A 26815-nucleotide genomic window follows, 5' to 3' on the forward strand; every position below is an offset into this window, starting at 1 on the left:
TGACCTCGCGACGTCATCGCGTTCAGGACCGCAGGATCTCTCGAACTACTGGAATAGATCATATATCAGAGACACCTCTCGACAAGACCTCGTTGCGGCCACCTTTGGGCGCGTTTCGCTCCTCCTTCGCTGGTCAAAAGAAGCGACAAACAGCCAAGTACAAAAAGGTCAGTCTACCCGCCCAGATCCACATACCTCCCTTCGAACGCCCTTTTCGAACCTCCTTTCGCCTTGCCGCCGCGCTTTCGAACGAGGATCTTCGTATGGTAACTGACTCCCGCTCCATCTCTTGCCTCTCCTGTTCTTGCGCTGTGTCGTGCGTTGGGTTACGCTGTGCTTCCTTGACGACTTGCGTCTTGTCTCGCCTCAACCGCGCTGGTACCTCCACCACATCCATATCCATCTCAACCACGCAACCTGCTCGTCCCTTTCCACCACGCTTCCCCTTCCTTTTACCTGTCTCTCCCTTGGAAAATCCTCGGAACCGATGGAACACCTCGTTTCTAAAACGACGAAAAAATCCGGCGACCGGCGAAACTCCCGTTTGGGTATCCGTTGTTACTGGATCTGGACTGAATCATCTTTCGTTTGTTCGACCTGGGTGATTGGACTCGTGCAATGTGGAATGTAGTGACGACTCGTCACGCTGGAATCTGGTAGACGGTATATAGATAACTCGCAACTCGCAACTCAAAAACAGCACCTTTTCATCCTCATCTCCACGGCTACCACGAAACAGGACGAGCAATTATCGCCTCGTCATCACCTGTTGAAATCGACACGTCTAGATGTATCTACGTCTTCCTCTCTTCGTCAACAAGTACGCAAGCTCAGCACGTCAGGGCTGGACGACATCATCCCGATCTTGACACACAGCACATCACAACAAAGCAGACCATACCATCATCGATAACGCAATCAACGAGACAGAAGGCTTTCCGTCACCGTCACCATCACTACTACAACAACGAAAACGGGGCGGCGATCGGGATAATCCATCACGATGCATTCCCGCTCTCCAGGCTCGATCGGACAGATCCCGGATCTCGAATCCGAACACCTTCCATATCCAGTTCGACCTCTGGGAAGCTCTCTACCCGGTCCTCGTGAGATCGCCGAGAGGGAGGATGAAGAGAGGTTCCGAGAAGCGCTCGCGCAAGAACGAGCTCGGCAGGAAGGACGAGCGGAAAGGTCCTCGATATCATCTTTATCGTCTTCGAGGGGGGCATGGTCTATTGGCCAATCTCAATCGCAATCGCAATCTTTATCGCAATCTTTGCATGAAGGGGGACGAGAACGGTCGTCTACAGGAACGGGGATCGCGATGGGGATGAGGCTCGAGCCGCTCTCGTTCGATGCTCGTACGATCTTTGCAAACGAGAGGAATCGGGCGGACTCGTCTGCCTCGCCAATCAGTCCCGGTGGTTCGCAGTCTATCCCGAGGTTGCTAGGCTATCTCGGGGACACTCAGAATCAACGGCCGGGTACGGGTACAGGGTCAGATCGGGCGTTTCCTAGCGTATTGAGGCCGGGGTCTGGGTCGACTTCTTCGTCGTCGATGCCGATGAGCGCCGGTTTGGGCGGTTCATTCACGGGAATGACGATGCAACAGACTCAGCAAGGTCAACAGATGGACGTTCTGGGCTATCATCAACAACAGGGAGAGGCGGGGAGGTATCGACGAGACCAGCCGGGGGATCCGCAACGATATGCAGATATGACATCGCCTTACCATATCGGTCGATCACGACGACCTGATAGCCCGTCTCGTTATCCTACAAATTCGACACATGGTCAAGGCCCTTTTACCAGCTCGTCTTCACCGCGATACGGCGCGCATCATCTTCCTCCCATCCTTCCTCCTCTTCAAGGCACAAGCAACACTCATGCCAATTCTCCGTCTGGCTATCCTCAGCGCTGGGACGAACCGGGACCGTCCTCCTTGCCGGACAGGCTCGGTCAGCCTTCGCTCGAACATCCTCACCACCATCATCAGTCTCATCACCCACGAACCCCACACAGAGACCAATTTGGCGATCACTCCGGGATCTCGGTCTTTGGGAATCCAGAGTATACCTCGGTGATCCCTAGCGCGTCGAGGAAGAGGTTGACGGGGAAGAGTAATACGCCGGCGGCTTGTTCAGCTTGTAAGAAGTGAGTCTTCGCAATGCGTCAGCAGTTTTGTTCTGTGTTTCCATGAGCTGGGAGAGCTGACTTGAAGGACTCCAATCCATCTTTCGCTTCGCGTTGCGCTTCTGCTCGGGGTCAATGAAACGCGGACGTTTTCGACTCGGCGCGGTGGTATTTCAGGGCTCATTTGGCTTGCGACAGTAAGCAGACTGGCGATGCCGTCTCATTGTTTATCGGATGATGCTGATTGGGTTCAAATTTCCGTCTGTGATCATCATTGCGTTGACAGCTGCGAGGCCTTGCAAGCGATGTATCGGGATTGGCCGACCCGAAGGATGTCTAGACGTTCCGGTGAGTGGGACGGATTTATCTTCTGGCTTCAACTTGACACCCTGGAGCTAACTTCTCGCGTCCGATCCCGTAGCATAAAAAACGAGGTCGACCAAAGCTCGTCACCACTGGCAGGGCACCTTCAACCACGACCGCGACGGCTAACGTAGCGCCGGGCACGGCTGGCCGTAGAGCGGGCCAATCTTCGTCTGCCCGAGATGTCAACGAGCGCGATCATCCCTATCATCTGCCCGATTCCTCGAGGTCTCTCGACAGTCCCGGAAGCAGGTCATATCCTCAAAGGCTAGAGCCTGCTCATCCGTTCGAGCAGCAGAGTACTCCCTGGACTTCGGAAGATCTTCGATACAGGCGGGTCGGAGCAGAAAAGGGGCTCGGCGTCACACTGGGACAGCCTGCCAGAGACACGCAGGCTCCGGGCCCGCTCGATCTCGAAGCGGTCGTCACGATCCGCAACGATCTGACTCTTACGGGTATCACGCCATTCAACGGCCACGCACATGCGTTTGGCGACCGAGGCTTGGTACTCGATAAGCAGTGCATCAACTACCCTTTCCTCGACTTCATTCATCCCGACGACCGAGACAAGGTTCGAGACGCCGTATTCTGCGCTCTGGTCACGCGAGGTCAACTCGAAATTGCTAGAGAGCGCGAGAGAGAACGACTCAAGGCCGAACTCGGTCAATCTCCCAAGGAGCACGAGATCCTCGTCGATCCGAACCAGATCCAAGGCACTGCGACATCGGGACCGGCCATGCCGATCGCCATCAATACCGAAGAGGACATGGTTGCATACCTTTCGCAAGCCGAAGAACATCGAGGTACTGCCGTCGTTCGCCTCAAGGATCTCAAAGGCGACTACTCGGCCTACCGGATCGTCGCTCGTAATGACCCAAAGCAGTGGTTCATGGGCGGTAAGAACGATCTCGTCATCGGGCTCGAAAGGGCATCGAGAGTCGCCGGATCCGTGTCTACCCCATCTCACATGTCAACGCCGAGGAGCGTACAAGACATCATCGGCTCACTCTCCGAATCTTCCTCAGCCCCGCCCATCTCGCCTATCGGAGGAAACACCCTCCCATCGTTTTCAGAACTTTCGGCGGGGCTGCAGGCTCCATACCCCTGGAACGCTTCGGGATCGCAGGTCCCACCGCCTAGCTCATTCGCGAGGCAAGGCCCCATATCTCCCGGCGGGGGTGCAGAAACGCCTTACGAGCTGCAAACATTGAGCATCTCAGCTCCAGCCTATACCGCCGCCACCCACGATCGGTTCACGGCTCTGTCCCCTGGCGCACCCGCCCGACACGCGTATTCAACCAACACACTCAAGAGTCCTGACGCCGCTCGACAAGACTCGGCGGGATACTTTTCCATGGCACCGCGTTGATGGCTTCGATAGATATGATTCTGGTAGTCTTCTTCTTTTCTAATAGTACATGATTTGGTTCTTTCCTCGCAAGCTATAAATCTCAGTTGTATACACTTCAAACTAGCATGACACCCTGGGCAAGCAACGAACTTGTTGCAAGAATCTTTCGAACATCACAAGTGTCGGCGATGTTCCTATGATACGCATATAAGTCAATGTCTGTGCTGTGGACGACTAAAATCAGATCAACACGGTTGCTCACCGGCTTGTGGTCCGTCTCGTGATCGATATGAACGAAACATCGATCGACGTCAGGCAGCTTTTCTACCTGATCTTGCAGATCTTGGGCGATGTCGTGAGCTCTCCACAGGGGCATGTCGCCGTCCATGACGATATCAATCTCGACAAAGTAGTTTGCTGATACACCATGAAACATGAAATAAGCGCGCGAATCGTGAGAGCACCTCGACTCAGGTACACTCACGTCCTGAATGGTAGATCCGGCAAGTATCAATCTGCTTGATGGCAGGATTGAACGTCATGGCCTGCGCGTTGCCGCGAAGATTCAGCTGTAGATCGCATGAAAAGTTCACGACACACATACCTTGTAGATAACGAGCTGCTGGAAATCGACCGGGGCTGCGATACCTGCAAGCAACTTGAATTGCTCTGTCAAGTCGCCGATCTAGCGTCAGTACGCCGTGCGCCCATGGCAGATTCGGATAGTAGGACCCACCAAAGATGGTCCTGCTCCATGCGATGATGATAGCAGAGGCGATGATCATGGCTCCCATAGGGTCGATCTGCGGACACGAAGGCGGAGTATTAACCTTGGGGTCTCGCAACATCTGGAATGCAGCCGTATACTTGCCCACCAACGAATCTTGGCACCAGCCGCGGCGGTGAAGATGCCGAATCTGTGTTTATATGCAAACCGTGTCAGCCGACCAATCCACCTTGGCGAGCATTCACTGGATGAATTGGTACACGTACCCATTCCTGCGTACAATAACCGAGCAGAACCACCTTCTCAGCTCAAATTCTCAGAGTTGTACAGCTGCAGTACGTCACTCACACAAAGAGATCGTTCCGGTGATCTTCGTACAGGACCTGAACTTGGCTCGACTTCTTCCTGATCGAGAAACAGAAGATGAACAGCGAAAGCTTGGTCACTACCGCATCACGCCAGCCAACCCAGATTTCAATATGACGTATCAGCTTGAATATAGCATTTGCAGCTAGGAGCCAGAGGGGCGAAGCTTACGGAAGGCGATCCCGACGGCGACCAAGGCGGGGATGTAGATCTCGTTGGTTTCTTCATCGCTTTCCCGGGTGGCGAGACTTCGGATGGATTCGACCTGTATCATTGATAGCAGTTCCGAGATCAATAACGGCTAACGCAAGAAGACAGGTTCAGGGGACTTACGATCAGGATCAGGTTGACCATACCCATCAAGGCGCCGTAGACGATGTTCCCGCTAAACCCGTTCGAGATTAGTCTCTACAATCCAGTCTTCAAGTTGACCCTCTTGCTTACACTGGTGACAGAGAGGGCGATCATCAGCTCACGAACAGCCAAAACGGCTTCATCAACGAGACACAAGAATGTTACTCACTAGATTCGAACCGAGATCCTCCCATCGGCCATTTCTTCTCATCAGCCTTTAGACTTCGCTTGTGTAGGACGTTCAGGAGGATGTTGGCGAAGGGGTCGAAGACTACCACAAAACAGATATTCGGGTGGACGTATGAGCCATCATGACGTGGTGAAGAGGTGGATAGATTCGGTGGGAATGGCTCACCGGCATCGATACAGGTTGCAAAGAGGGACAACGACAGGGAGGAAATCGCGGCGTATAGCTACGGACACACAGAGGATGTCACGCTATGTCAGCATCTCCTGCAAGCCTAGACGACGACCCGGATCATGACTGACCTGTAATCCAGCCAAGGCGAAGTTACAGTACAGACTCAACCTGATGGCCCATCTGACGCTTTTGGCGTTGTCGGCCTCGTCGGCGATGGCTTCCTCGGTATGGACTTTGAGAGGTTTCAAGAGGTTGCCGATGTGTTCGTTCTGGCCGGCGTAGAAGTCCGAGATCTTTTTGCCTTTGCCCTTCTTTCGGCTGTCAAAGTCAGCACAAACGAGTGAGTTAGGTCCCCACAAGATTGCCCATTGAGACCAAGGTGAGCGTGAAAGACGTACTTGCGAATCTCATTCAGCTCGTCCTCGGAGACGATCTTGTCCCTCAGCAACAACGGGTCGGCCTCACCCGAATCCCTACTGTCGATCAAAGTGATCCCAGGAATCTCTTGAGCTTCGATATTCCCCAACGAGCCAGAGCCAGAAGCTGCACCCATGGTTGCGCTAGGAGCTACGACGTCGGGCATCCTGAGTGAGGTTTTGGAAGCGGAACGATCTCTCGGTTTCGAATGACCCAGATGGGTCAGGACGGGGAGTTCGATGGAGTCGGCCATGGTTGCAAGAACGTTGGACCTCAAGAAGGCTGCTGCTGTTGATCACGATGGCGCCTGAAAGGAGGGGTTCAATCACGAAGGAAGTTATCCTGGCTTTCACTATATAGCAGACTTGGATACATGATATCGCAGTTGACTCGTCGCTCTTCGCAGTGTCTTTTGCCAAGGGAATCTCCGCAAATATCATCCACCCCTCGACATCATGTGGTGCAGACCTCGGGACCGGATATCGCCCGGTGACGCTCACGGCATCAAAATTCAGATTTCATATATATCATGTGGTAGTCACCGATAGCGTTTGAATAGTCTGTGTTAGCTTATGCTACTCTGTACTCTGTTTCATTAGTAGTCTGTGTGGCCAAGATCGAGCTCGCCAGTGACACGCTCAGTCCATGACGAGCTGCTTGTCGATGGACGAGAAGTTGGAAAAGTAGGTAGCGAACAGCTTGATCAGGTATTCCGGGTCCTGTAATCAACAGAATCGTCAACAATCTCATTTCGGTTCTCTATGATCTGGCAGATGATCCGTTTGACTCACCTTGGTACCCGCGGTCTCCCTGATACTATGCATCGACAACTGCGGCAACCCGATATCCACCGTTCTCAATCCATGCGTACTGATAGCCGGTCCGATCGTGCTCCCGCAAGACCCATCGTTCCGGACTTCGAACTCTTGCAAGGGGACGTCGGCCAGGTCGGCTACTCTTCGGATGACAAAGGTCGTCGAGGCGTTCGAGGTGTACCGCTGATTGGCGTTGGTCTTGATGATGACACCTTGGTTGATCTGGGGTCGATGGGCTTCTTGGTATTTGGCTTCAAAGTTGGGGTTGAGCTACGGGTCGACACACGAAGCCTTATCAGCCACTTTTCCTGACGGTGAATCGCTAGCAATGTATTGTTACTCACCGCATGACCCATATCGCTGCTGATCAAAAACGAATTCTTCAAAAACTGCGCATTGCTGCATTCGATATACCCGGGCATAGACAACAGGTTCTCGACCAGCGAGGGCACCAAGTCGCTCTCGGCTCCTTGGTAAGAAACCGATCCGACCTCCTCCTATATCAGCAGAGAATCATCCCGAAGATCAGCTCACGAGCCAGATATGGTACCGAGCTAGATGGGCGGGGAGCTCACATTGTCAAACAGGCAGACGGTCCGGATGTTGGTCTCCTGGTCGTCGGCGGGTAACAACTCGTCCGTACCCGTAGATTCGATCAGACCTTGGATCGAGCAGTAACTATCATTCGCATGGTGACATGTTAGTTACCCACTGGCTGATTCTAATTCTGCTCGACCGTGGACAGATTGGCTTACCAGGTCATGAGATTGTCAATCCTGCCGTCAAAGAAAGATCAAAACAACAAGGTTCAGTTCGATATTCTTGTAGCAAGAGGGAAATCGTGCGAATAGCACACGACTCACCTGGCGGTATGCAAGAACTCGTTGTTCAAGCCGCTAACGCTTCCGAGCTGAGTATCGTACAGCGATCTATCCTCCAAGATCCCGTTCGTCATCTCAGTCAGCATAATCCCTGACAGAATCTACCGACTCGTGGCTTCCTGACTAACAGCTCAAAGTCCTGAATATCATCCACCTCCACTCCGAGCTCTTCAGCGAGGACGGTAAGCAAGGCGGTATCGTGACGGGATTTGATGTCTTCCTTGTTATGCTCCGATTTGGCTGCCTTGTTTGCTTTGCCGTCTTCGGCCGGAGCAGATTCTGAGAAAGCGGCGGTAGTAGCGGTGAATGGGGCGTTGGCGGCTTGAGAGACTAGGCCCATAATAGGCTGAAGGAATACCATGGTATCCATGGCACAGGGTAAAGAAAGAGCGGGATTCTCGTGTCAGAATGTAGACTCCGTAGATAGCAGAAGAGCTGTGAATAAGGATGGCTCACCTGGAACTCGGTCTCCTTGTTGAACTTCCAACTCTCGTTGATCGTCCTATCCAGATGAATAGCTACCCGAGTCCCGCACAACACCTTTGATCAGCTCTCAAATCGCGCCTTGTGCTTCAACTTGTCGTCGAGATATCTAGGAGGGGGCTTACCGAGTGTAGGGATCCGGAAGAGAGGACGGTCGATCTTGATCAGACGGGAAGAATAGGTCTGCCCCGGTCCATCGGAGACGATCACTCGGCCGGCTATGGAAAGGTCTCTGTCGAACTGCCCGTTTGAAGAATGATCAATGTCAGCTCGCAAGATAGCTAGAGGAAGATGACGAAGCGAAAGAAGAAGCAGAGACATACCCAAGTGGCCCAGATCCCACCTCCATATGTCTCTACGCCGGCCATCAAGTAAGACCCTTTCGTCTTCTTCGAGATCGGCCTCAACTTGGGGCACGGACTATCCGTATGCCCAGCGACAATGCTCATCCCCACATCCCTGACTTTCTTGACATTATGAGGCAAGGCGAAAGCGACCAGGCTGCTCTGGTTTCGGGTGTAAAAGTACTTCCCACCCTTCCTGATCTTGCCCTCGGAGAATGAACGGGAGAAATCGTCTCGTTCAGAGATCTTCGTGAACCCGGCTTTGAGGAGTTGTTGTGAGGCCGTCTGGACGGCGTGGAAAGGGGTCGGGGAGGAGTCGACGAATTTGAGGAAACCGAGAGCTTTCTTCAAGGATGCTTCGGTCGTGGATGGGTTCAGCTTGGGGAGCATCTTTGATGATAAGGGTGGGGATGGGCTGGGTTGTTGGGAAGTTCGGGTGGTCATCGAGTGGAGCAGGACCGACGGGGTGAGTTGATGGTATGCGGTTTGTACGTTAAATTTCGTTTGGAAGGCGTCCTTTGGAAGGATGTGTCTATGAGTTCCGAGAGCGACTTCCCTTTGATCTATCTAGATACGAAGGACTAGGACGGGGATGTCGACGGTTCTGCAAATGACGTCGAAACCAAGAATAGCGATATCGCCCAACTTCGACCTTCGACCCTCGTGGTGACGTTCTCGGTCAGATCCGTAGCTCAGCGAAGAGTATCAGCTCAATTGCACTGGCATGTTTCAGGTCATCCGTTTCACTCGATCGCCAAACTATATATCATAGTCCAGAAGCACTGATCCTAGGAAACTAAGCCATCTACTACAAGCTCACTAACTCGATGTATTCTACTCTAACGTTCGGCGAGAACCGGGACGACCGTGCACATGTAGGAAAGATCTAGGTACTCTCATCGCCGCCGGATCCATCAGTGAATTCGCTGTCGTTTGCGCCGATACGAGCCTTCATCCGTATGGTTACGATAGAACTCTTCGAAAGAGGCGCTAGACTTCCAATCCCCCTCTTTCATCCGTGCCAGATGATGCCAGATGCAAGTAGCTCCAGCAATCAGCTCGGGATCGGACTCCTTCTTGAAGTCTTGCACCAAATCTTCTGGGCTGGACCGCCAGCTTTGGAGTCCTATCAACTTGCCGGAGGAACGTTTGTAGACACGATAGCACCACACGCGGGGCTTTCTCGCACTGTACCGGAGAAACTCGATGCCTTGCAAAGGGACCTGGTTTTTGCCACGCAGGAGTTGTTCCGCTTGCTGAAGAGTCATGTGCTGCTTAGCGACTGCTTCATCCTCACCGCCATCAGTCGTGGCGCTGGTTAGGGATTTTGCTACGATTTGCATGCCAGAGAAGCGGTACATGAGCGTCTGTGAAAACGTTTTATCGTTGGAGACGCCAGACTGAGAAGGATTGTCGGTCAAGACTGCCAGATTCGACGTGCTAGTGACCTGGCTCAAAGTCGGTTGAGTGGCAGTGGAAGGCGCTAACCCTGATTGATCGGTTTCGTAGAACGGCTTCATACCCTCCCTATCCATACGGAATGAGAATTCAGTCATCTGAAGTTGCTGAATATCGATAGCTGGACGTGAAGGTTGTGGAAGCTGGGCGAATGGCAAGATGCTCCTTGCCTTTCACTTTTACCCCTTCCCAGCCATAGCGAACCATCGAGAACCCTTGTTCATATATACCCTTCCCCAAAGGGCCAGCAAGGTGCAAGAGGAAAGGAATCAGGAATCAAAGGAACGCGTTGGATTTGACTGTCCGACCTGCCTTTAGCGAGTGAGGTGATTGATGGCGTCAGGCGAAACTGAGCAAGGAGCGGAGTGAGCTATTCACTCGTGATCTGACGTGCTTGAGATCATGACGTTTTCGCTGGACCGTCACTGCAAGCGACCCTGTCTCTTCCCACGCGTACCGCGTATCTCCTTTGAAAAGAGGATCGAGTCATACAGAATCACATAACTCAGAAAGTTCATCATGAAAACGATCTATATTATTGAATCACTACAGCGAACTATCTAGCCACGCTGCCAACAAAGAAAAAGGCTCTCACTGCGTCTACCTCCTCCTTCCGATCTCCTGAAACTGTTCCAGGTTGGCTCTGCTCCCGCGGGACTTTGCGACACGGATATTGTCGTCTTCTCCGTCTGAGGACTCGTGAGCGCTATCGTCATCCAGTTGTACTTCTTGCGCTTCTTGCCTCTTTTGGTGCCCCGCCCAGCCCTCGACTAGCGGCCATATGCTTCTTTCTTGCTCCATCTCTACCATCTTGTGGTAGAGGCAAGTGTAAAGAGCGATCTCCTTGGCAGTGTAGATGTGTACCATGCGTCTGCTTTTGTCACAGATCTCTCTGAGAATTTGAGGCTTTTGCTCTGGACCGATGAACCTCTCGGCGGTTCCGTCAGGAAGGTTTCGGATGACGACGTACAAGTAGTCGACCCGAGCCCGAGTAGCGTAACTACGGAACTTGTAGTGCTCCAAAGGATTGCCCTGGCTCAATAGAGCTTTGGCATCCTTCAGTGTCATCGGTGCCTGGACGAGATGAACATCGGCAAATGAGTGAATGGGATCGCTGGTACCCATTCCAGAAGTTCGACGCAAAGAAGCTGCAGTCGAATCCTCGGGCTCGCCACCATCCCTGTAGGTGGATGAAGGTGTACCGTAGGTATGTTCCAGCGTATCAAGTAGTTCGCTGAGTTGACTCCCCGGACTAGTCGCGTTTGTCATTTCGACAGTGTGTGAGACGGAATCTCGGTGAGATTCGGTAGAAGGATTGGGTGAAGACATCTGTACTTGTGATGAGCTGATAACGTGGGTCGGATGAGTGACTTGTGATATGAGATAGGATTGTTGGACTTGATTTTCGATGATCTAACTCAGCTCAAAATTCGAATGTAAGAGTTTAATTATATACGAACAGACATGCGCGTGGTGACAGGAGTGAAGTCGATTCGATGTTATGAATGGAGCGACTGTCTGAACGGAGCGTAGGATCAGATGAACGGAGCGCACAGAGTGAAAGGTGCGCCGATGAAAGGAACTCTCCAGGAGATTAAGCTCCGATTATGTTACGTCATTCCGACAAAGGTTCCTTGACTCTCCGATCTACCAGTAAAGTGACGAGAGATAGGTTTCGTAGATTGCCGCCCTCGATTACGAATAACATCAGCGTTGGGGACAGTAAAAAGAGGAAGGACCAGGCCAGCGCTTCGTGCCTGAAGCGAGCCAGGAAGACGATGCGCCCATTCCGCCCCGCCTCTCCAGGAAGACGTGGTGGCCAGCGGTCGGGTGCGTTAGTGGGGAGCTATTTCTGTTTAAACCCATAGATCACGTGTGATATCTTCTCGGTGTACCCTGAGTGACGACGCCTTGGCTAGTCAAAACGTATCGTATGCGAATACCAGTACATCTGTAACCTGATACAAATCGTTCTCGGCAGCCTCGTTCCCGCGCCTTTATTTGACAACATATGGCTGACATTCAGCAATCTTGGTCCTAGCAGGAATCGACATGGCGATAGGGACATCGCCATAGTCGGGGTTCTCGGTCGGCATGACCGTATAGCCACCTTGGCGAGTCTCGTCGCCGTTCAGCCACCTCAGCGTTTCCAAGGTGAACTCGTTATCCGAACCGGTGTCACTTTTGACGACCTGTTTTTCCTGACATGAGGCGATCCCGAATATGAGGGCGTCTGGGTCACGAGGGGTAATTTTCACTTGGAATCCAGCGCCGATAAGCAGAAAGCGATCGTGTTCGATTTGAATGATCATTCCATATCCTGCGGCGGGGTGACCGCATACGAAAGCTCTTTCGACGAGGACGTTCCATTCACCCATCGTGAACCTTTTGGGTGGAGATGGATCTGGCGAGTCCTTTTCATACTCGTCAAAGTAGAAACCTCTCATCGACTGACCCAGTTGACGAGCGCGCAATATGATGGGGCCGACTCGGTTCAACAGCTCAAGGTGAGGCGGAAAGCCATTCAGCTCGTTGGGAACCGAATCAATCCCGAACGGGGAAGCGCCAAACGCACCGAAAGTACCTATCGCTTCCCATATTCGGATAGCTCCAACACCGTCCGCACGCTGCTCAGGAATGAACAGCGGCTGGGAGCGATGGGAGAAGTTGGCGCAAGTCTTCTCGTAATCTTGGAAGTAGCAATCGGGGGAGAAAAAGTCCAGGCTCTTGGCGACGAGTTGCCAAATATCGAGAACGGTTTCGATCGGACCTCCAGAAGGGTATTCTCCTGGTTTAGTCCCGTTGGTGACGATTGCAGGTGAGGCTGTACCACTCTGCTCGTCATCTTTGACTGCCGTCTGATCGCTGCGCAACCATGCGTTGGTGAACATCGGCAGGCCATACTCCTTTTTCCCAGCCGACGCGATCGTCTCGACATAGCGCGCATAGTGATAAGCCATGAAGATTTCGTCTGTCTGGTCATTTCCACCGAAGAGTTGAGACCAAGATAGATGCGACGGGCCTTCTTTGGCATTTCGCTTGAAAATTTCCAGATTTCCACGAAGAGCTGAATGGAGCGTTTCCCATTCGTCGGTCAGAAAGCGCGCTAGCAGCTCCGGCACTTCACTGTCGAAGGCCTCTTGTGCCGCTCGGCTCCGGTCTCTCGAATCCTCTAACACGCCAACCTCGTTCTCGACCTGGACCATGATGACGGTTCCATGTGCCTCATCCGTTTCTTTCAAATGGCGCATCAACCGAGAGAAAGCTCGGGATTCGGCTGCCGACGTGGTCTCATGAAAGACGGACAGGATCTCCGATGGGAGAAGCGAGGTCTTGACGAGCGACGCGGATGGGAACATGGCAGCTGCGGACGATTCTTTCACCTGGGCCATGACGCGAGGGAATCTGCTTGGGTTTAGTTTGACCCAACGAGGGGCGTATTGCGACTGGCCTGTTCGATATGCGGTAGTCTGACGATCAGCCAACAGATGACGCGGCGACGTTGCGGTTTGTGTGTTGACGATCCTCGGAATGGGCTACTGACCATTCTTGAAAGCTCCGAACCACAGCAGAACCAGTCTGAGACCCTCTGCTCTAGCTGTTTGTATACATGCGTCTAGACGCTCGAAGCTGAAATCATCTTCGGTAGGTTCGATCTGTTCCCACCCGACTCCGCAGAGTAGCGTATTGAACCCCTGTTTCTTCAAACGAGGGAAGACAGTGGAGATAAAGGACGGGTCCGAGAAGGAAGAGTTGTTGATTTCGGCAGGGAGGCAGAAGAAAGGTCGACTCTTCCCACCGCTGTCGGGAACCACGAGTTGGTGTCGGCCCTGGGGTAATGCTTCAATGTAAGCAGGCGACATGCTGAAGGACGAAGACGATAGATTGAGGTCTCGGCCGACATATGTCGTATCTTTCAACGGAAACCTATACTCATCGTATTGCATGAGATCGTCGGTCAGTCCGCCACTATATATGGCTTCGCAACTGTTCGACTTGGGTCGATCAAACCTCGATTCCTGAGGTCGCGCTTGTCGCGCGGGAGCGGTAAAGCTGCGGCAGCGTTCCCCGCCGGGGAAGGGGAACAGATCACCTCGACACGGTCAGAAGCGAGACGTCTGTTCGCCGTGTTGTTGTGCCGAATGTTTCTGGACCGGTATATAGTTGTCACAGCAATCGAGCTCGATCTACCCTTTGAGCGAACGCTCGCTGAACATTCAGCCATATCCCGAGTAATTATCACTTGTGTCGAAGCGGCATCACTTTGCGGCGTCATGACTCTGTCACATCTTCGCTCAGATCCTGAACAACCTAATCAAGAGGCTCTCGAAAGTTATCGACGTTTGACGGGTGACACATGGTTACGACGTTGTAGTACACTGGTCATCATCGCCGCTCTTGAAGAGAAGAACATCGGTATGGTAGACAAGTGAAGTATACAAGTACCCAAGTAACGGTCGATAAATGCAGGTCATTTGATTCGGATGCCTAGTGGCCCCTCCTTTATGTTTCCGTCTCATTAGGAGCCTTCTTCCGAGGGGCATCTTGGCTGGTCGAACGTCCGCGCTTCCGCGGCTGGATCGGCCTCAAAGTTGCCATACTATCGCCAACCAAGATCTGAGAGCCTGCGTCTGTGCACATGTATTCCGCCTCATCATCCGACGAGTCCGCCTCACTAACCGGTGAGTACCCCTCCCTTTCTTCCTCATGCTGTTGCAAATATGCATCCCAGTTCTCACTATGCACCCAATCGTCCTCCTCTAACCCAAGCATGTGGTCATAGATCAGGCGATCCAGAGCGCGTTCCCTGATAGGGCGCTCTTCAAGCCGCATTGTGACATTGCAGCGAGTCTCGAGCGTGCTGCGTTCCTCTCCGGGTCCAAACAGTTTTTCCTGCCCCTTGACGACGAAGTAGACTTTACGGTTCGACGGGTCTAGAGCAAAAACGAACTTGTAGTCTGACGGAAGCGCCGAGACTTCTAGAATGGCTTTTGCTTCCTCGACGGTCATCGCCTCTTTTAGATCGGCTGCGAGATCGATGTCATCATCCGATTCATATCCTCTGGAATTCACATATGATTCGGACTTCGACGCGGTCGTCTCGGCTCTGCTTCCCACTGGGCTTGGCGTAGGTGTGTCGTATGACCTGTTGGCATGCCAGTTCCCGTATATATCTTTCCAGGCGTTGGTACCAACAGTGAGCTGAGATTCCTCCATCGATGAATTCACAACGATACTGGGCGCAGCAGTACCACTTCCAGTAAGGGGAGGAAGATTTCCGTCCATGATTCTTGGCGATAAGCTCAATGGAGAATAAATGGTTCTTGTGGGTGCGGGATGCCAGATTGTCAATGTCGTGATGATACTTGTGGTGGCCTTGGCCGCACCAGTCATGTCCCTTCTATATACTTATGTGGAAGTAGATGCCAATACGGGCAAGGCGGAGCGGGAGGTAGAGTGGCGTGACAATGAAAGGAGGACATCAAATCGCGCGTGTTGGCGAGCTAGTCAGCTGTACCGGGCTGTGTAACGGCGGAGATGTCAGTTCACCTCTATTGCGAGGCCGATTTTTTCCTCATGGAATTGACACGCATCATTCTGGGTTATGCGATGAAGCAAGTGTAACATTTATCGTTGTTATTGCGGTGGATTCCGTTTCTTCTCCTCAAGATAATCATCAATTCCGTAGTACGATTCAACTATCAAGATGTCGTAAATTCTCATGCGCCACCATGCGGATCAAGAGTGATACTGTGGCTACATTGTATCCGTTATCGGACTGACGATCCATGACACCCCGATAGCGTGATTTTTCTCGTCATAAGGGGTCATGTTATCCAATCACAAAATCAGGTAGCCTCCTTTGTGTCTCTCGCTCGTCATGTCGAACCCGATCTGACCCGAGGTCAGACGGGATTATCAGCGGTATCAGCTCGGGATCACTTATATGGGCGATGCCCGACTTTGTTCGTGCTAGCTTTTGGCTGTGGCTATAATTGATCAGGGTATCGAGGCTCATCAGGACTCACCATGACAACAAACCTAGGGGTTCGCCAAGAAGCTGCGACCTAATAACTATCGGACGTCGATGACGATGCAGTTCTGAGGGCAGATGTATCTTCTTTGCTATAATGATGGCGGACTCATTTCTGGTAGGACCGGGTGGACCATCTCCTTGAATGGCCATTCATCGTGATTTGTGTTTTCACTCTGTTGCAGCCAAATATCGAGCCCAAACAAGCATCATGGATCATCCTTCATATGTAGGGTTCCATAGCCGATCTCAAGCTCGCATATGTATGCGGAGCCGCTACCTCAATTAGGGTACGATGTCGTATTCTTCTGGCAAGCTCAAGCGTGCGCTGTCATCGGTTAAACCGGCGATTGAGGGTGACCCATAATTGTGGAATTCTGCCTTGCTGCATGAGACATCCATGCCATTAGCACCATGCCGACATGACAGTGTCAATTTCGGCCCGTCAAACTTCTCGATAATGACAGGATCGCGGTTCAAAATTAGGAAAGAAGTGTCACTGAAGTCATGTACGAGACCGCAACTCGGTGACACACCAGCGCGTCGAATTGGCAAAGCCACGCTGCGCTATATTATTGTTTGTTCCCCACGTGCTAAAGCCCTCTCTCAGCATTTCTATCGAAAGAAACGTATAGATCATGGTTTCTGCCTTGTATGAGTACACCACCATTGGTACCCTAGACGTCAGATGATCTTGTTGAAAGTCATATCACTGAAAGTCATGATCTTGCTAGGAGTCATTAGATGATGATGGGAAACAAACAAGCATAATTGACTCGTGCGAGCTGATTTCTTATCTGCGACGATACAATGCTAAATGCTACGAATTCTGGGATCGGCTGGGAAGCCATTCCATATCGTCCTCTGTGTTGTATTTTTCAAGGAAGTCACCGCAGATGCGGAACAGTTCGCTTCCGGCAGTCGACCTTGCTTGTATCCCTTCGACCATCAATCGCAATTCCTGAAAAGAGGTCCTGCACGTCCATGTCTTCTCCTCACCGCCTTGTCGAATGGCAAAGACTGGCCCATGTGTCTAAAAGATGTAAACCACTGTGGAACCCGCTTGCCGGCGGAAGCCGTACCTCTCCGTGTCATGGTTTGACTCCCGGTCGAGAGTAGCCGACCCGCCACTAGTATCGGGGCTGCTACTGAAGGCTGCAGCCAGCAATCGTTCTGCATCAGACAATGAGCTGCTAGTCGGCATCCCAAATTCATCGAAGTCGATGCGGAAGGCAAGTTCAGTGAGGTCTTCAGCCATTTATCCTTAGGACTTCGCACAATCGATATTCAATCCAGGGGTTCTATTTCGTAAGGGTGAGCAGGCGGAATTGACAATCTCCCAGAAGGAGGGATACGTACGAGTATTATATATTAATGTCGATGCGACGACACTCGTGCTGCGGCTCTCGACCATGGCGAGATATCATCTGAACTCAGCCATATCAGCCATGAGCCAGGGATGTATTGAAACGCATTAAAGGAAGCGCAAGGTTCTCACTCACTGTTTCTCCTCGATCCTGCCCACCATGGATTTTAGGTCAGGTGATCTTGCCAGAGAAGCTCTGACTTGAGCACAGAAAACAAAGAAACACTTTCCGTACTAAGCGGACCGGGGCATTGAGCCAGGAAAAAAGGAGCAATCATAGCATTCGACAGCTCGCAGTCTGGCTCGAAAGGCATCTCAAATGGTTCTCTCCGCTTGACCCTGTCACATGATGCTGCAGATACCATAGAGCTCGTTCAGGAAACGTTTTTTAGTGGTAACTTCCGGGTACAGGTCAAGACCTTTGGGATAAGGCCAGGCGTGTCGAATGAATCAACGGCAATATCACAGGAACGATCGGTTCTATAGTTTACTACTACAGGAGTACAGTATAGAGAGGAGTGGCATCACTGTAACGACGCAAGGTATACCTCTTTCGAGGGCATGTCCTCGCGGTTGTTGTACATTTCGAGGAAGTCATTGCACGCGGCTATGATCGGGTCTTCCGGATCTTTCTCCTTGTTGGCCTGGTTCCAGTCGCGAATCTTCTTCACGTCGTTGCGCAACTGAAAAAAATCGCAATTTTCGAACTCGTGGAACGATCCGGGTTCAGGTTGCCAGGGGTATCGCCGAGAGTAGTTCCACTCGAATTGCAGCCCGGGGGCAAACGTGCAATAAATTAAATTTTCGCGACTGAACTCGACGCGTCTTGATTCGCAATATCCAAGGTGCTTCATGGTCTTTTTGGGTTTGACAGAATCCAAAGACTTTTCGCTGTTCTGAGGAGGATTGGTGGAGGAATCTATTCCGGCGCCACTTTCAAGACTTGCAGTGAATTCTTTGGAACGGTCAGAGTTTGCGCTGTCAAAGGAAAGATCGTCGTTGGGCATCCTGCAATGGGTTGTGCAAGGTCGAGTGTGATTGGGCGAAGTTGTATGAGGTTGTTTGTCGGAAAAATGTCAGCGTGTTCATACGACGGGAAGACACATCTTCCCTTTTGTGACCAGACTAATATATACCGATCGCTGGTCAAGATTGCGCCTCGAGACAATGACATTCTCAGGGATCATATTGAAACGCGACAAAGGAAGCGCAGGGGTCTTCAAGATATGCCGTGATTATTGCCGGCATTGACGTAAACTGAGTCACGTGATGAGATAGCCCACGTCCAGCGACGTCGGTGATGACGAGGGTACGAGGGTCCGGATGACTGCATCTGCTCGTCTGATGTTGGCAGCTTCTATCTCTCGAATTCCTGTGACAGCGTGAAGTACCCAGCCCCAAGCTAGCAGACAGGCCTTGTATATTGCTACCCACAAAATGGTACGTCTCCCGCCGGGCACAACTTCTCGATCGCGAGCTCATCGCGTGTTTACACCTCTATATAGTCAAACACGCTTCGACCTTACCTCAATGCCGTTCGGAGTACTCTGACAGCGGCTCTTACGCTGGAAAACTTCTCATCTCAGGTAGGCAGATTGGAAGCACGTCCAGACTGGTGACGGGGCTGATGGAAGGTGGTCATGATCGCAGGTCGTTGAGAGGCATAATTACCCGGAAGTCGAGGCTGGGTATGTCCGCTTCTCCTGTCCCGTCTTCTCAACTGACTCACTTGTCTCAGAGGCTTACGAAACAATGTGATATCTTCTTCATACCTCACAGCAACTCGCAAGAAACCCTCCTCCAACCCCTCCTCATCTCGCGTAACGAATCCGAACGCGTCCTCATCGAACCGTCTATCAACTCGATCCGGCTGTCCATCTGCATCAAACAGGCCGATGAGATCGAGAGGATCTTGTGCAAGAAGTTTACTAGGTTCATGACCATGCGAGCGGAGGGGTTCGTCATTTTGAGGAGGAAGGCTATTCCGGTGAGTCCTAGACTGCGCCCGTATGAGAAGGATGAGAAAGAGGTACTGATTGTGCACGCACTTGGTCGTGGGTTTGTTATGGGTTGGTAGGGATATGATATCTCGTTCTTGATCACCAACTTCCATTCGGAGACGATGTTGAAGCACAAGCTCGTCGATTTCATCATCCAGTACGTCGTTGAAGCTTTCACTGAACACGACCTTGCATCTCTTTTCTGACCTCATACCCTTTCACTCTCACACTGATTTCGACTCCATCTTCCTATCCCGGACTTTCATCTCCTCTCTGCCTATCATCACCTCCTTGCTCTCGCTTGGTCCTGGTGACCTGTCTCAACACCTTTCGACAACGCCAATCGAACAGGTTCATGGAAGACGTCGACAAGGAGATCTCGGAGATGAAGTTGTCCCTGAACGCCCGAGCTCGTATCGTAGCCGAGAGTTACCTCGTTACCGTGAGTCTTCATTCCACTCTATCGCGTGCCAGATTACGCCTTCTATGCTAGAGTTATATGAGTAGCGCTGAAATGTAACTATGGAAATAGTTCTCGTGAGGAGACGCTGAAGGCATTTGCGAGGGGATAGTTTGGAAGGGGGGGAAGGTGGTTGTACTAATGATGATACGATGTTGACGGTTTGTACCAAAGATGAATATGATTGCGGGGCTTATCCATTTCCTCTTTTTCATCTGAGACTGCGGCCATTGCCCGATGCACATACAGGACTTGTCCGCTGCTTCGATCCATAGGGGATAACGGAATATGATAGAGCACAACAAGTCCGAACGAAGTGCGGGTACGTCGATCGATGGCCTTGCATCGCAATCATCGGTAGGCTGTTCCGAATTCCGAGATACTCCATAACACGATGTTTTGAAAGACAATCGAGTGCACTTGGCATTGTTCGGCCTTCCAATTACCATCCTTGCGGCCGTTCCTGCGCTGACATGTACCTCGTGGTATCGAGTCAAGGCAAAGACAAGGCTTTAGCTTCGATTTGTCGACTCGTCCCTATACTCTCCGCTCGCCATGCTCTACAGAGTTGTAACCCGTTTCTCAGGTCTCATTCATCACCGTCGAAGCAAGTGGTAGGCTTTGCCGAACTCGGTCCTCTTCCCAGACTAAGACCCGTTCAGGCTCTTTCAACGTTCTAGCGTTGAGACAAGCGTTTCTGAAAACAACAAAGGCAGAGCCAACCGCCCAGCGGTGGTAGATCAGCCCGTCCAGCTGCTTGTACGGGAACGCTCGCTACAGTGAAATGAGCTTGATACCACCTCAAACGCATAACTCGATAATAATCGGACTGGTAGAAACGATCGATATACACGCAGGAATCCGCCGATACCTTAGGGGCAAATCGCTAGTCTTATCATGCTGCAGTACCACTTCCTTGAAGTCAAATTCTTCATCGCTAGCATATGTTCAACCAGTTCATGCCAAAACTGCTCGCAGCCGTCCGGACACCCCAGCTTCTGGGCGCTTTCTCCCGCAGGCGTACGTGACCCATCATCACCTTGTGACAAACGTTCGATGCCCTTTGCCCCTTGAAACAACTCTTTCGTTAAGACTCCGTTGCCAGGGCACTCCTTTGAGCTTCATCGAGAATGTCCGGTGGCCACACACCCCAGTCTTACCAACAATATATATCTAGCTGAAGGGCCTGCGATTTATTATTGCCGGCAAGCAATATCTGGTCTTTCGAATCTCACAAGTCCTCCTTATCATACAAACGGTAGATATCGCCGCTCAATCGTCAATTCAACGATGTCTTCTTACGCCTCCACCAACGGCAATCATACGCTTCAATCTACATCCTATCAGTTCGACGGCACCACCTACACTATTTTTGACACGACAATTCATGGAGACTCGGTCGAAAGTCCGGAGCTATTGACCGCTGACCTTTATCTGGGGCATGATGTGGAGACCGGGAATGTTGGAGGCTATCTTCGGGCTGGACAGACGCAGATCGACTTCCAGAGACCTGGCCAGGACCTACAGAGACCTGGCGAATCGAGCAGAAGCGAGTCTGCTGGGATCTTTATGTCCTATGTGAGACCGTTCCTCAAGACACCATCAAAAAGATGATGGAATATCATGCAAACAATATCGAAGCAGGATATGATTGTACTGTCAGAGCCAGAGGCAAGCCTCTCGAAAACCTGAAGCATGCTGAGGTGGCACATCTCAACAGGGTCGTATATGCCGAGGCCGAACCTTGGAAGTTCTTGGGTGTGGTTGATTCAACTTCGCGCGCGGTAGATGGGCCTCTCGAAGCAGATACTGCCGTTACGTGAGTAGATCTGATATACCTTATTTCCGTTGCACGTTGATGCTGATTATATCTAACAGGTCGTTGAGTAGAAGTTCTACCTCTTGATTCCACACTGTCTACGAGTACATTGTCTCTTCCGCTTGTGTGCGGTCGCATTTCGACCAGTAGTCTAGCTATAGTCTGATCAGTTGCTAAAGTTATGACTACTGTACTGTACTCACGATGGAAAGCCAGTCATCAGCCGGGAAAGTGAACCTGTCCCCTTGTGGGGCTTGGCGTGGTCTTTTACCGCGCAGTTAAAGCTTCGTACATAGTCTGAGTCTCATTATATGATGCCAGTCTTGCGCATACCGAAGTTGGCTCGACAGTCAAACTGCCAGCAGTCGAAACTCTCGACCTGGACAACGCAACTCGCGGTAAGAACCGATTACCAACCCTATTGTATTGGGCATCATCACTATCAGCGGGATTCCTGGCTGAATATTGGATTTGACAGAGCTTTATGAGGTCAGGGAACATCTTACTTGCGACATGACTAGTCAAATAGAAGAGCCAGTCTCTACGTCGCCTTGCGCTATTGGATGCGAGGGTCTCTATAGTAAGCAGAGGGGACACTCAGCTGAACAGTGATTGTCTACGAGTTGGTCTTAACAAGCTTCTTGGACAACCTTCCTGGGGGACCTTGGCGTCTATTGTAGCATGCACGGTAGTCATCACTTGTTCTCGGCCCACCCTTCCAGCCTTTTGCTTAGTAGTGTAATTGCCGACTGAGACACAGCGCATCTGCCGTCATTGAAATCATCGATACCACCCTCCTTGACCTGGCCTTGAGTGTCCGTCAGACGATGCTCCCACCTTACACGCGCAATAATGGAATTCGAAGATCGAACGTCTACCTAAGAAGTTCCATGCCACATGTGCAGGCAGCGACGCAATTTTATGGCGGCACGCCACACGAGGCGACCCTTTGCTAGTATCCGTCTCAAACAGACCCCGACGATTGAGCTGCTCGAGCCGACATGTAGCAGGTCATGATGCAATAATTGCGCGTAGTCCATGATGCAATACGGTAGTAATCGCGCGTGTTCTCAACCTGGCGAAACACGTGGTCCGGTCGAGCTGAAACGCGACCGGTCGGCATCGCGCGATCAGCATGATGCAATAGAATGTATACAAGGCAGATGCCGGCCGGATGACGCGACAACCTTGAAAGGACCAACAAGGAGGGGGAGAAGGAGGAGGGAGGGAAGGGTGAGGCACTGCGTCTCTTATCGAGTGCCCCAGAACGTTCGAGGTCTCTGTCCTTTCCCCAAACAGCGATATCTATCGCGTGAATGACCCGCAAGAGTTCCACAGGGAGTTACTCGGCTTGATACGACGGCCGAGAGAGTTGACATGTTCGCGTGCCGTTGCGAGTACACTTAGATAACGCAATCTACCCTAGTTCCGTTAAGAATCATTGCTGGTAAGGAGAAGCGCGGAAGACAATGGATTTCGCACCGTGGCTATCGTAATCTCGCTGGTCACGTTCGCATGACAACGGCAGGATACGACGTGACCAGGTGCTGTGATGAAGAAGCATACAAAGGAGTTGATAGTGATGGTGTAGTTTCCAAGATAATTGACAGGCGGTGACGTGTCCTGTCCGGCTCGTTCGGCATATCACGGAATGTCCTCCTTTGAGCGCCGATAGACCGGCTTTATCAGCTTGGCTAGTAGCCTCCTTGTCCTCCACCTGAAGCCTTGTGAATGCTTCTGTTCCGCTGAGGACAATGGAAGGTATCCCCAAACTGGCCTCGCTAACGCGTATTGGTTAGGAGAAGATCAAACCTATATAAAGATAGACGATAAGTCCCAATGCCAGCGTTCAGACTAATAAACCAAAGAATCGAACAATCTCGGCGTCACGCAAGTACCCACGACCACCTCACTCTCATACAAACCTAGATCCGAACCACATCACGAACATGCCTGGCCGAACCGTTACCGACACCTCCAGCCTCTTTTCACTCGAAGGCCAGGAAACTTGGAGCCAAATACAATCGACCGCGCGTTCTTCTTTCGAAGCGCATCCAACCATGACTGAGGGCTTTCCTACCGCTACACTCATACTCTCACACTCTCAGGTTGGGGTATTCAAGACTGAGTTCTACTTCACTCATGGCCCTAGAAATGGCGTGAAAGCGTCCATAGCACGACAGGGATCGGAGGATGACGAACAAATGATGCGCAACATCGCCTACGTTCTGAAGCTTTGCGTTCCGGATGAAATGGGGATCACGAACGACATGATCTTGCAAGTGGTGCAGGCCTGCGGACTACCCCACCTTGGGGCAAGGCCCCGATTCGCGAGGTTCAAAACCGAGCAGGGGGTTTGGACTGAACACGAAACGGGATCACTGCCGTTCAATTATTACGCCGGGGCTTAGGAAGGACACAAGATCTTAGTACCCTAGAAGTTGCATGTGTGAATGTACTGTAGTCAACATCGATTCAGGGACGATGACGGATTGCTTGATGATACAGATTCTATGTCCATGTTGATATTGTTGCTTGTCCGAAAGTGCTTATGCGATCTGATAACAGCCGAAATCACTCGCTGTTCAGCTAGGCTATGAAGCTTACATATCCGTAGGACGGCTGTTGGCCATTCATCCTCGAGGTATTGTAAGATGTGCCCTCTCTTGGAAGACAAGCAGTGGTTTTCGGATACATCACGTGGCGAGCGTGAGTCAAGTCTTCCATGATCCATCATATCACACGTCTTCCATGGTGAGGAAAACTAAGTTGAAACGTATTGTTTTCGGTAGTTCTCTGAACGAGAAGGATGATCGAGGCGGACAAGGAGAAGGTGGAAGTGGCTGTACTGCCGAAGAATGGTGGGTTTAATATGTATCAGGGATCTACTTCGGTATCGAAGCTTATTGATTAGTCTTCACGAAGTTACACACAGGGTTCGCTTCCCTTTTTGGGCTCTTCAGGGGTTACATACTATACAATGGCAGAACCGGCCCAAACGAAGTTTGATCTGGCTCCGAGCTTACACATATTCCACGGTACCCATATACCATCCCGAATCGTTCATAGGGCCACCTCGAACTCTCCTGTGGCTACTGTGTGACCTGACGCTTTCACGTACTCTACTGATCGAGTCATCTGGCTTTTGCTCGGAGTCGAGCACATCCTGGCTCAATGACTCTCTGCAAGTCGCTTACATGTAGAGTACTCTTCTTCAAACACCCGGAGAGTACGCCTTGCAAGGTATTCACATAGTACCCGAGACTTTATCGCCGCCTTGCTAATCGCATCCAGGTCAAGCGCTGGTGCAGGCAAGGTAAAGAGTTTGGTGATGATGACACGTCTCGTAGCTTGGAACATGGTGATGATGGTCTGCCGCAAGTTGACGTAATGGCGTCTCGTCCCGCGCGCGTTCGAGATCGATATGGCCATGCGTCCGTCCATTGATTCCTCCCTGCAGTCAACCAGCGAAAGATAGACTTGGTCGTGCACACCGTACACCTCGCCCCTTCCACTGATCGACTGGATCTTCGCATCCGCACCCGCAAACATGAGAGAAGGGATTCTCGGAGCTCCGTCACTGAACATTGAGATAACTGCACAATGTTGTTTCAGCATCTAAGGAAGACAGGTATCGACATAGCGCCTGGGCTCAATCCTTTGTATCTGTCCCCTCGGAATGGCAGTCCTTTCGGTCCCTCGCTACGTGTTGTGTTCTGTCACTTCAAGGTCTCTTGACTCACTGTCAGCCCTCGTCTTGCCATGTGACTTCTTCCTTTATCACTTGCAGTTCCCTTGTCTATAAGCAGTTCCTTTGAGACGGGTCCGGAAACTCCGCTGTGACTTGGATGATGTCAATCAAGGCACATTTGCATATAAGAGATAAAAAGCTGGCAAAGATCCGTTGTAGTTGAAGGCGCCTGTCTAGGATCCGACAACTCACGCCTCTTCACTTTTCTCAAAACAACTATTCACTAGTGCACAACTCACTACCGCAATGTCGAGTGACTCTCAATCCGATGTCTCTACAGCCGGTACTACCACCTACTCAGAAACTACGTTCACTACGTCGAGGGATACACTCAAAGTTCCCACAGGCTTAGAAGCCACGCTCTACGTCGCCCATCAGCCACAGAACAATATGGTCAAGGGCGTGTTCTCTGTCACTGAACAGAAAGATCTTTCCTTTAAGAGAGAATGTCAGGACCTGGGGGACTGGCAGAAGCTATTCAAAGAGATTGCGTACGAGATTTACTGCCACCGGCCAATGGTGCCCCTCGCGTACATCGAAGGGTTGTTGAGCTACCATGACAGTGGTGTTCCGGGATTTGAGTGGGAGCTAAGGGCTCAGGGTAATCCCCCTGACGAAGAATGGGTCATTCATATACCGATCTGATCTGAACAGCGGAAGCGATTAGCTTGATCCACTTAGTCTTTTTTTCCTGCCCTTGCTTCCACAGCACCATTGTATAGTTAGGGAACAATCTATTGTTGAGTTGACGACGTAAAAATTGATCTTCGCCGTCGCATACCCTTCTTGGGCCTCTCGAGACTGACCGTCAGGTCGTCCCAGCGTCTATACCGACACTTTTACTGCCTATTCCCCTTCGCTCTTCGTATGACACCAACAAGCCTTCTTAGCTGCTAGCCTTCAAAACCACAACGTTTGACAATGTCTTATCCAGTTTTTATTTGCTGATTTAGTATTATCGGCCGGGCAGATTGAAGCGCGCGTATCGCTTGCGGTCACAAGCGCGTTCGGTGGCCGGTGGCGCGAGTACTGACCTGTAGCACCATATGTTGGCCAATATCTCCCCTCGACCCGAGTACTACCTTGCTGGTAGCTCGCGCCTAAGGGTATCTTATAAGAAGTACTAGAACACCACAGCAGAAAAGTGATGCTATGCATCTGCCATGTTCCGTGTCAAAATGCTGCTACGTCGCGCTACAATAGCTAGTTTCACATCGCTTGCATACTGGACAAGAACGACGCCACAGCTAGAACGGCCTTGTAGCCTTACATGGCAAGCGGAACACCTCTGCTCGACACCGGGATAATCTGAGCGCGTGAAACCATTTGTAA

The 26815-nt window shown here is 51.4% G+C and overlaps 8 protein-coding genes across 8 annotated transcripts; 2 read left to right on the plus strand and 6 right to left on the minus strand.

Annotated features, from left to right (window-relative positions):
* Window positions 1-1003: 1003 nt before the first annotated feature.
* HD553DRAFT_342646 (uncharacterized protein) lies at window positions 1004-3865 on the plus strand (the record flags this gene model as incomplete). Its single annotated transcript, XM_046182778.1, has 4 exons — window positions 1004-2154; window positions 2311-2330; window positions 2420-2481; window positions 2555-3865. The coding sequence occupies 4 exons, from the start codon at window positions 1004-1006 to the stop codon at window positions 3863-3865; spliced, it is 2544 nt and encodes an 847-aa protein (XP_046036389.1).
* A 155-nt stretch (window positions 3866-4020) lies between these two features.
* Window positions 4021-6325, minus strand: HD553DRAFT_342647 (cation efflux family-domain-containing protein; the record flags this gene model as incomplete). The annotated part of the gene is made up of 13 exons (XM_046182779.1): window positions 4021-4041; window positions 4110-4264; window positions 4332-4392; window positions 4452-4516; window positions 4584-4764; window positions 4837-4846; window positions 4923-5019; window positions 5112-5205; window positions 5274-5325; window positions 5475-5565; window positions 5650-5707; window positions 5784-5973; window positions 6054-6325. 13 exons carry the CDS (start codon window positions 6323-6325, stop codon window positions 4021-4023), a joined length of 1347 nt encoding a protein of 448 aa, XP_046036390.1.
* A 385-nt stretch (window positions 6326-6710) lies between these two features.
* HD553DRAFT_272599 (putative aspartyl aminopeptidase) lies at window positions 6711-8985 on the minus strand (the record flags this gene model as incomplete). Its single annotated transcript, XM_046177771.1, has 10 exons — window positions 6711-6791; window positions 6864-7157; window positions 7232-7384; window positions 7463-7565; window positions 7643-7663; window positions 7751-7816; window positions 7897-8114; window positions 8225-8286; window positions 8377-8491; window positions 8575-8985. The coding sequence occupies 10 exons, from the start codon at window positions 8983-8985 to the stop codon at window positions 6711-6713; spliced, it is 1524 nt and encodes a 507-aa protein (XP_046036391.1).
* A 524-nt stretch (window positions 8986-9509) lies between these two features.
* Window positions 9510-10151, minus strand: HD553DRAFT_342649 (uncharacterized protein; the record flags this gene model as incomplete). The annotated part of the gene is made up of 1 exon (XM_046182780.1): window positions 9510-10151. The coding sequence occupies one exon, from the start codon at window positions 10149-10151 to the stop codon at window positions 9510-9512; it is 642 nt and encodes a 213-aa protein (XP_046036392.1).
* A 437-nt stretch (window positions 10152-10588) lies between these two features.
* HD553DRAFT_350454 (uncharacterized protein) lies at window positions 10589-11382 on the minus strand (the record flags this gene model as incomplete). The annotated part of the gene is made up of 1 exon (XM_046183533.1): window positions 10589-11382. The coding sequence occupies one exon, from the start codon at window positions 11380-11382 to the stop codon at window positions 10654-10656; it is 729 nt and encodes a 242-aa protein (XP_046036393.1). The 3' UTR covers window positions 10589-10653.
* A 647-nt stretch (window positions 11383-12029) lies between these two features.
* Window positions 12030-13916, minus strand: HD553DRAFT_356462 (glycoside hydrolase superfamily; the record flags this gene model as incomplete). The annotated part of the gene is made up of 3 exons (XM_046183852.1): window positions 12030-13385; window positions 13437-13504; window positions 13598-13916. 3 exons carry the CDS (start codon window positions 13914-13916, stop codon window positions 12051-12053), a joined length of 1722 nt encoding a protein of 573 aa, XP_046036394.1. The 3' UTR covers window positions 12030-12050.
* Window positions 13917-14556: 640 nt separating this feature from the next.
* HD553DRAFT_324357 (uncharacterized protein) lies at window positions 14557-18460 on the minus strand (the record flags this gene model as incomplete). Its single annotated transcript, XM_046181475.1, has 7 exons — window positions 14557-15454; window positions 15954-16043; window positions 16083-16121; window positions 16624-16764; window positions 17170-17277; window positions 17590-17604; window positions 17982-18460. The coding sequence occupies 7 exons, from the start codon at window positions 18458-18460 to the stop codon at window positions 14557-14559; spliced, it is 1770 nt and encodes a 589-aa protein (XP_046036395.1).
* Window positions 18461-18816: 356 nt separating this feature from the next.
* HD553DRAFT_312388 (uncharacterized protein) lies at window positions 18817-20109 on the plus strand. Its single transcript, XM_046180093.1, has 7 exons — window positions 18817-18893; window positions 18959-19039; window positions 19104-19141; window positions 19233-19440; window positions 19531-19610; window positions 19805-19895; window positions 19986-20109. The coding sequence occupies exons 1-7, from the start codon at window positions 18891-18893 to the stop codon at window positions 19992-19994; spliced, it is 510 nt and encodes a 169-aa protein (XP_046036396.1). The 5' UTR covers window positions 18817-18890; the 3' UTR covers window positions 19995-20109.
* Window positions 20110-26815: the final 6706 nt, after the last annotated feature.

Source organism: Filobasidium floriforme (genome assembly GCF_021052385.1).
Source record: "Filobasidium floriforme strain CBS 6241 chromosome Unknown HD553scaffold_12, whole genome shotgun sequence".
Taxonomy (NCBI): domain Eukaryota; kingdom Fungi; phylum Basidiomycota; class Tremellomycetes; order Filobasidiales; family Filobasidiaceae; genus Filobasidium; species Filobasidium floriforme.

What these genes read in the sequence shown, in the direction of transcription:
- HD553DRAFT_312388 (XM_046180093.1), top strand. An exon ending in TGGAAAACTTCTCATCTCAG is followed by an intron (nt 19,040 to 19,103) that starts GTAGGCAGATTG and finishes TCATGATCGCAG; the next exon opens with GTCGTTGAGAGGCATAATTA. An exon ending in CTCGTCGATTTCATCATCCA is followed by an intron (nt 19,611 to 19,804) that starts GTACGTCGTTGA and finishes CCAATCGAACAG; the next exon opens with GTTCATGGAAGACGTCGACA.